The sequence below is a fragment of the Solanum lycopersicum genome, chromosome 1, assembly GCF_036512215.1.
Source record: "Solanum lycopersicum chromosome 1, SLM_r2.1".
NCBI classification, from domain to species: domain Eukaryota; kingdom Viridiplantae; phylum Streptophyta; class Magnoliopsida; order Solanales; family Solanaceae; genus Solanum; species Solanum lycopersicum.
Window position 1 is genome coordinate 86,675,988 of NC_090800.1, and position 9,445 is coordinate 86,685,432.

A 9,445-nucleotide genomic window follows, 5' to 3' on the forward strand; every position below is an offset into this window, starting at 1 on the left:
AAACAAACATCACTAATTATTTAATTCTCAGATTTAGAGACTACATCTTAATATTCATACGTGTATTCAGATCAAAACACACATATCTTAATGCAAATCTTAATATTCAGATGTGTATTCAAATTCAAACCTTTTAATCTTAATGAAAACAAATGAGACCTTAATTTAACATGATATCACATCAGACAAAGATTCTGGATCAAATCTCACCGCCATCGTATTAAAACGAATTTCCACAAGATTTCGAACACGTTCAAGTTAGACTTTTCCATTTATTTATTCCATGTTTTGAATGATCGGCAATTAACTAAATAATGCTAGCAAAACCCTTAAGAAAACATTGTAATATAAAAATATGGTCCTCCTAGCTATTCATGAACACTATATATACCCTACCCCATATATAATCTTCTTACTTTAAAGCTAAGCATATAACAATTGTAAATGTATATACTGTAGCTTCTTTCTTGTTTGGGAAAAAATGGGAAAAAATTTATTTCCTTTCTTTCTAATGGTGCTAGTACAATTGGGTTCTGCTGGAACAGCTATTATATCAAAAATTGTTATGGATGATGGAATGAATCCATATGTGCATTTGTCTTATCGACAAATTATTGCAACTATTTCTATTGCACCCTTTGCTTACTTCTTCGAGAGGTAAATAATCTTTTATTTTTATTTTTTTAAAAAAAATATTTGATCGATAATTTATTGTAACGTACCACAAAGAACTCAGAATACCATTTCTATGTAGACATATAATTTGAAATGTATTATTCTATCGAAAACTGTTTCATTAATTACTATTAGTATTTGATATTCTGCTTCCCATTGTTCAACAAAATAAGTACGTTGCCATTTTTTTTAGATGCATTCATTGTTTGATCTTCAAACATACAAAAAAAGTACAACATGATCTCAGCATATAGTTTATAACGAGTCGAATTTTAATTTAAGCTAATAGCATAAATAACTTTTTTTATTATTAGTGAATTTTAACTTGTGATAGCAGATTATTTCCGTCTTTAGAAAAAGTTTAATACTTATAATAAATTTATTTATAACCATTGAACTAAGTTTTCTATGTCGGTGCGTAGAATTTAAACCATACTTCATTTTAAAGTACTTTCAAAATAAAAAAAACGTTATTCTAAAAAAAATAAAAGCATTCATTTTTTTAATTAAAGTCGCATCAAATTTTAAATAAGTAAAAATTCTCTACTTTGAATCCATTTTGAGACCATAGTCAAAATTCAGCACATGCATACAACCCGGCAATGCACACCAATACATGCAAAAGAATACAATAAAATATATGTAATCTCTTATAATCGATTAATATAATTAAAATTAAAAGGTTATCATACGAAAATCCCTTTAATATATCTTGTGTTTTCCTTAATAATCTATGTTATTTTTTATGAAAAAAAGATTACATAAAAATCGAATCTTTCAAAGATCATGTTAAAGCTTGTTTGAGAATATATGAAGAGCTTTTATTAAAGGAAGCTGCTTCACTTTTCATATGGTTCCCTATGACATCTCTATTTTTTTGCAATATAAAAAGCTTTTATAATAATGCTCTCTTTTTCTAGGTGCCGTCGAATCACCTTCCCATTTATGTATTATTATCTTTTTATATGTTCTATATATATATATATTTAGTAATTTTAATTTCTTTTATCAGTAATAATTATAATATAATAAATATCTTTTTTATTTTTAATTAAAAGATCTCAAGATGACTCTTTTCAATACAAATTCGTCTTTATTAAGGAGCGAGTGAATAATTTGATGCTAATCTAAATTCAGTCAAATTTTTATTTCTGTCCCTTAATTATATTCATTGTTGGACTGAAGATTTTTGTGTCCCACCACAGGGAAACAAGACCTAAATTGACACCGTCTACCCTATTCCTCATATTCTTGTGTTCTATTTTCGGGTAAGCAATAATCACTTTCTATTCGTATACGTGAGCAAATGGTAAAAAAAGCATATTGTAAATATTTTTATATTTTAAATTTATATTTGAATGAACTGATTTCACCAAAACAACTGATCGTTGAGAGTACGTCGATATTCATTTGTCATTGGATAATAATTCAGATAGAAAATCCACACACATGATATATAGTCTAGGATATAGATATAAAAATTAAATAGATTATGATATCTTTAACGTATCTTTTGACCCTTCACTCGGTATATATTATTCCTTGTTTCACATAGTTATATATAAAATGTAATTAATAGTGCAACTACTTTTTGATTGGGATACTTGCAGGGTAACTGGAATGCAAACGACCTATCTTATTGGATTAAAGAATTCCACAGCAACAATTACAACTGCCCTTGCTAACTTAGTCCCTGCAATTACATTCCTTCTTGCTGTCCTTTCTGGGTAAATTTTCACCTAAAAATTAACTATAATTGTGTAATATATGTCTAGTTTGAGTAAATTAAAGGGCTATTAACATTTTTTACACCCATTTAATTATCCATTTAGGCTTGAAAAAGTAGTATTGAGAAGTAAAGGAGGGCAAGCCAAAGTGATGGGGACAATGTTATGCATTTGTGGAGCTATGTTGCTATCTTTATATCATGGAAAAATGTTGATTGGACAATTGAAGATACATTGGAAATATTCACAACATCATACAAGTAAAAATATTATTCATGACCCTAATAATAACACCCATGGAAACTTCTTCTTGGGGCCATTTCTAGTCATTATCAGTTGTATTGTTTATTCTTTATGGCTAATCATACAAGTAAGTATTTATTTTTTCACATTAATTAATTTCAATTTATAAAGTTTTTATTTAAGTCATATTTTAGTTTGATGAACTTTTATTTTATGTTGATTAGCCTAGAGTGAATGAGAGGTATGCTGCTCCATATACCAGCACAACTTTGATGTGCTTCATGGCAAGTTTGGAGTGTACAATTATTGCCCTTTGTGTTAATAATCATGACAAAAATGCATGGTCTTTGAACCCCATCAGAGCTATTTCTGTCCTTTATAACGTAAGTATGTAGTAGTACAATATTTTCTAAATTATTTTTTTGGTTTTCTACGTTGAAGCTCTGACTAAATTCAAACAGCTTAATACAACTTATTATTAATAGCACTAACACATGTTTTGTATATATAATATAGGGAATTATAAGCTCAGCGCTAGCCTTCTATTTGATTACATGGTGCATAAAAAGGAAAGGACCTCTATATGTCTCTGTATTCCTCCCATTGCTATTAGTCATTTCTTCCTTCCTCAGTTGGGCACTACTTGGCGAGAAATTATACATTGGCACGTAAGTCAAAATTTAATTTTTAAAAAAAATACTTCTTTCATCTCATTTTATATGGCATCGTTATAATATTTCAGGAGATAAAGAGACTTTTAAAACTGTGGTCTAAAATAATCTTTAGATATTTGTGTAGTTGTCAATGAGGGAAATAATTATTTCGTACGTAATTTATGAGTAGTCTAATATTTTGTTTTACATGTATATATTTTGAACAGAATTGTGGGATCAATGTTGACTGTTATTGGACTGTATGGTTTTCTATGGGGGAAGAAAAAGGAAATGGAGCGTATTAAAAAGGAGACAGAAGAAAAGGTATTTAATACTAAGAAGAACCAATTGACAAAGATTGATTTGGATTTGCAATTATCAGAAAATTCAAAACATAGCTTCACAAATGCTCAAAGCAAAATATGATTATTTACTTTTACTGTTTATGGATCGATCAAATTAAAACCTTTGATCATCATCTTATCAAATTCATTATCTTTTTCTTTTCTAGTCGGTAATCAATGTTATCATTAATTATTATTCTAATTTAATTTCATGTACAAGTACGTTTAACTATAGAGTTGTGTACGAATTGACAAAGCTATTAAATTAAGTTACATTCATAAGTTGGATATCTATATCGATTTGGAATAATCTCCAACACCGTGATATAGGGCAAGTAATGACTTTTAATTTTAAAAACATCAAATTTTTTATGCATCCTGAAGACAAATTAAATTAGGTCTATTGTTGTAAAATGGACGTTCATATAAATATATTTTATGTTATAAGATAAATATATATACACACAATATGTTATGTGTTAAACATTCATATATTACATTTGGTGTCCAAGTATATACACCTTCTTCTCGTATCAAAGTGAGTAGCAAGAACAAGTGAAATATTGTAGTTCCGTCTTCTTTCTCTTCTTGTGTAGTTTATTCTTGGTCGATGGGTAAATAACGGGTCATATTTCAGCCCGTCTAATTTTTACCCTAACATGATGCCATCACTATTTATTATGGGCTTCTTCCACTTGATCAAACCCAATGGACTTTGGCCCAGTACCTTTGAGAAGATTAGGAAACAATGAATATCCTAGCCAGGGAACTTTCACAAATAGCCACTATAGTCGTCATTGAAAATTTGATTAAAGAACTATAATAAAATCGGGAACAATCGAGTTATTTATAGGCAAATAACTAGCAAAACCTTAAAAATATATCCAAATAAGACTTGGTATCAGTGTTTTAAAAGGCGGGGGCGTGAGGCGAGGCGTTTTATACAGTATGAGGCGAGACGTAAGCCTCGAGACACGGGGTGTAAGTCTAATGGATCTACGGGGTAGTAGCATATATATTTAATTTTATAATTTTATTACTGATAAATAAGCAAAAGTAAACTTTTTAATAAATTATGATTTTTATGTGAGATAAAGCGTTAATATTCAATAATGAAGAAAAAAAGAATTATCACTATTATTTGAGAAATATCATTACACCAATAATAAAAATATTGATTTGAAGCAAAAAAAAATTAAAAATACCTTAAAAACGCTCGGGCGTACGTTTTTACACCCAGGACTTACGTTTTTATGTTCAGGACTTATGCCTCAAATTTTAGGACTTACACACTTATGAATCTACGTTTTCAATTTACGTCCCAGATCGTTTTTGATACTCTTCGCCTCGAAACTCGCCCTGAAACTCACCCCAAAAACGTTTTTGAAGACGCTGCTTGGTATTATAAATAAAATCTCATCGATCCTCCCAACTGATCAATATATATTCTTCTTTCTTTAAAGCCTAGTATACACTTACACTGTAAATGTATATTCTATTTGAGAAATTAAAAATGGGAAAAGATTTATTGCCTTTTTTTGTAATGGTGCTAGTGCAATTAGGCTATGCTGGAACAGCAATTATTTCATAAGTTGTAATGGATGATGGGATGGACCCATATGTACATTTATCTTATTGACAGATTATCGCAAGCTATTTCTATTGCACCTTTGCTTACTTGTTTGAGAGGTAAATAATTTTTCATTTTCGTAATAAATTTATTTATTTATTACGTATTTAAGAATTTATAATACATTCTAACTTATTTTAAATATGTAATTCAAAATATTTTCTGTTGTTTATTATCATTTTATCGATCTGTGCGTAGTATTTGATACTCTACTTGATTCTCAATAAAATACAGCTAGATTTCTTTTTATCTTCAAATGAGAAAAAGTGTATTATGATTATTTTAGAGTATACGTAGTTTAAAATGAATCTAACTTAATCTAAGTAATGAACTCATTAAGCTAACGCTTGAAAAGTAATACTTTTACTATCACCAAACACTAAGGATTCGATGTTGAATATAATGTGAAGATCTTTACTAGATTATTATTAATGATAATCAAGAAGTTTACCTATAATCACCTGATAAAGTTTTATTTGTTAATTTATAAAATTTAAAATAATCATAGCTTTTTGGCATTTATTGGACTCTAAAAAAATTAAAACAATTAATATTTAAATTCACATCAATTTAAGTAAAACTGTCAGACTTTGAATCCATTTCGAGACAAAAGTCGAACTAAAGCATATGCATACAACAAACCATCACATGCAAATAGTACAATAAAATATACTCCTACAATCTTGTTAAATAATAATTTGAATACAAAATAGAAAAAAATTATCATAGGAATATCTCTTATAAAAATATCTTGCTTTTTTCTTATAAAAAATAATCATATGATAATCTTTTATAGAAACTCACAGTAATATTTTTTGAGAGACATAGTAATAATTGCGTAATATTCGTATATTCATTGTTGGACTGAAGATTTTATGTTTCACCACAGGGAAACAAGACCTAAATTGACGATGTATACATTTTTCCTAATTTTTTTGTGTTCGATTTTTGGGCAAGTAAAATTCCTCTTTTCAAATATGTTTAGGATCTTTCTTTTTTCGTTTATATAATATTTTTATTGTAATCTTTTGTTAAAAGTATATTTAATTGTAATTTATAAATTACCTAGCGATAATCAAACTATTTTAACAAACTAATTTCAATTTCATAATAAGATTATAAGTACGGTGATACCAGTACATACGAATAGTTAATTATAGTTTCTATACTTCTATTCGGTTAATAAGATAAAAAGATTATTTAAAAGAAAATTTAAAAAAATCTTATATAAAAGAAATTTAGGAAAAGAATTTTTTCCCTATATTTATGGACAAGATAATATGTTGCTAAAATAGTTATATTATAATAATTTTTAATACTTAATATATAATATATTTATTAATTAACTCATGGTTAGAGATTTACTTTAAAAATTAAATCTTAACCATTTATTTTAACCTATGTCACGTGTCACTAATTCAAATAAAAAAATTGAGAAAAATAAAGAGAAGAAAAATGGAGAGGAGCTGGATCGAATCAACACAGCCCACTCAGGCTCTGGTCTTATATAACAAAGTGTATCGGCCTATATTTGTTAATGGCCAATTAAGGCTCATACCTAAAGTTTTAAAGCCCAATTTCAAATAAGGCTCAAATTTTTTCATGAAATAATTAGCTTGTTCCTCCTTTCGTATGAGTGTATTAATAATGAGAAAATTGATTCATGATAGTAACACCTCAAAACAAGATTGATGTGTAAAGCAATACAATTTTCGTAGAGGTCTAAAACTTGTCTAGAAATGATTATTCATAAACTTTATAAACAAAAGATGGGTATCATCCCTTTTTAGTACATTTACTTTTTACTCCATTAAAAATATTATCTTCATTTTAGCTATACGGATCTTATTATAAAAAGATTTGAAAATAACCTAAATTTTTAATATAAAATTTGAGATCTTTGTGAGATTACGTTCTCTTATTCAAATTTAAGATGGACTTAGAAGATCATGCAATTTGGTTTTCCAATTCTTCTTTTTCTTTCATCTTTTGTACTCTCAAAATAAAGAAGGCTTAATTTATAAAGCACTACATTCTAGTGGGAGAATAAACCAAAAGAAAGAATTCCATTACGTATCGTAGTGTTACACTATTGATGGATTCTATTCCTCTACAACATATAATAAATAAATCCTTACTTGGATGGTTTTATTCTAACATCATGATTTATGTAAAAATTAATAATAGATATCGACTCACATGATATCAATTTAACCTTCCTTTGAGAGAGTCATTCACGATAGCTTGCTATCGAGGCTCTTGAATCTGCATGAAATGGCAAATGAGCAGAAAAAAGTTCAAAATTCTTGCCGTTAAAGTACTTTAACGAGTACATAAATATAACAATTGCGTTTGATACCTTTCTTTATTGGACACCTTATAGACAGTAGCGGATCTAGATTATCATCAAGGGAATTAATGGTTGTAGTAAAAAATTATCATCAAAGGGTGTTGATGCTTGTGGTAAAAAGAATATAATTATGAGCCCAGTAGTATTACAGAATACACGAGCTAAATAATTTCTCACAACAACTAAATTACTATACTAAACTTTTAAATTGATTCAAGAGGTGATAATATTTATATATATTTTTATTAAATCAAAATTTTACTTCATAAGTACTAATGATTACATAGATTTACTGGGTAAGACCCTACTTATAGATGAAAGAATGATTAGTTAATAGATCTTGGTTGAAAATTTATACCATACATACAAGTCAAAAGTTATATTTTTTATATTACGTATTTTATTTTGAATATTTATAATATAATCTTTGATTTCGGCATAATTTTTTATTTATTTTTATGTAACTAATGAATGCTATTAAAAGACAACAAAATTATTGTCGTCATGTTTTAAATTATAGTACTAGTTGAGTGCCTGAAGAGGAGTATAACGTCACTTATATTCGATTGTAAATAGAAAGCTAAAATGGCCCTTGTTATTGCTGTTTGTTAAACCTTTTTAACAAAAAGATTGGCAAAGTTACAAACAAAAGTTATTTATTTATGCCTTTTTTGTGACATGTCGTTGGGGACTCAATTTCCACTGATCAAAGCATTGATCAATTATTTGATCTTCTTACTTTAATTTACATATGATCTTTTATTCAATAATTGCTTAGCGTCTTTTTTTTAATTCTCAGCTACTTTATTTTGTCCACTTTTATTTGTCCTGTTACGCTTTTAAAAAAAAATTAAAGTTAAATTCGATAACATCAATTTCATAATTTTTTTTAAAAAAAAATTAGATATTCAAAAACTACAGAAAAAGTACTATAAATTACAATTTTTTTGCATATCAATATGATGAATATATATCGTAAAATTTTGATAAAAATTTTTATAATTTAATTTTAAAAAGAAAATCATGACAAGTAATTGTGAACAGAAAGAATATAAATTACAATTATTGTTCCCTCCAGTTTCAATCTCTTGGTATTAATTTGTCTAGACAACAAATTTAATAAAGTGAATAACAATTTTAAATATTATGAATTTAAACTACAAATATCTACATTGTATCAACATGAACGATAACTTTGATTTCTATGTTGAGTGGTTCATCATGATTATGTTCTTTCAAACCCATACGATATCACAATATAAAGTGATACTACATATACGGGAGCCTTTATGATAATTCACGGATTTTCTTCGTTTCAAATTTATTTTGTTATAATTTAAAAATTAAAATTAACCTATTTGCTTATAAACGTGATCATACTTAATTTTTAAAAAAAAATAAATAAAAAATCAATGTTACCTAGACCAATTTGACAAGGCCGTAAACAAATCAATTTTTATTTGAATCACACCTCCCTTTTATAAGAGCAAAAACCAGAATTTATTGTGTATACATATTTTTGGTCGATGGAAATCTTTTCTATCAAACACACATTTTTCCAATAAAAAAGTTCATTGTATTATGTCAAACCTTGAGCTAAAAATTCTCTCATTATCAATCACGATTTGAACTTTGAAGTGCTCGATCCTAAAATTTTTGTTGATCAATGTGTACAATTTATTCATGTTAACATTGCACTTAAGCAAAATTCATCAAGGATATATATGTCGTCAAGAAAAAAAAAAGTGTAGATAATTTTTTTGGACTAATAATTTAAGGGCAACTTATATATAAACAAAACATATAATATAAAGTACTTTTTT

The 9,445-nt window shown here is 27.3% G+C and overlaps 1 protein-coding gene across 1 annotated transcript; it reads left to right on the plus strand.

Moving 5' to 3' along the window:
- The first annotated feature begins 481 nt into the window (after window positions 1-481).
- Window positions 482-3,724, plus strand: LOC101249688 (WAT1-related protein At1g09380-like). Its single transcript, NM_001319325.1, has 7 exons — window positions 482-657; window positions 1,881-1,943; window positions 2,286-2,402; window positions 2,508-2,772; window positions 2,870-3,028; window positions 3,162-3,313; window positions 3,526-3,724. Exons 1-7 carry the CDS (start codon window positions 482-484, stop codon window positions 3,722-3,724), a joined length of 1,131 nt encoding a protein of 376 aa, NP_001306254.1.
- The last annotated feature ends 5,721 nt before the right edge of the window (window positions 3,725-9,445 follow it).

Bases quoted from the DNA above. Each gene is read 5' to 3' on its own strand.
- LOC101249688 (NM_001319325.1), top strand. From the start codon at position 482: ATGGGAAAAAATTTATTTCCTTTCTTTCTAATGGTGCTAGTACAATTG. The intron at 1,944-2,285 runs GTAAGCAATAAT...GGATACTTGCAG, and splicing joins TTCTTGTGTTCTATTTTCGG to GGTAACTGGAATGCAAACGA. The intron at 3,314-3,525 runs GTAAGTCAAAAT...TATTTTGAACAG, and splicing joins GAGAAATTATACATTGGCAC to AATTGTGGGATCAATGTTGA.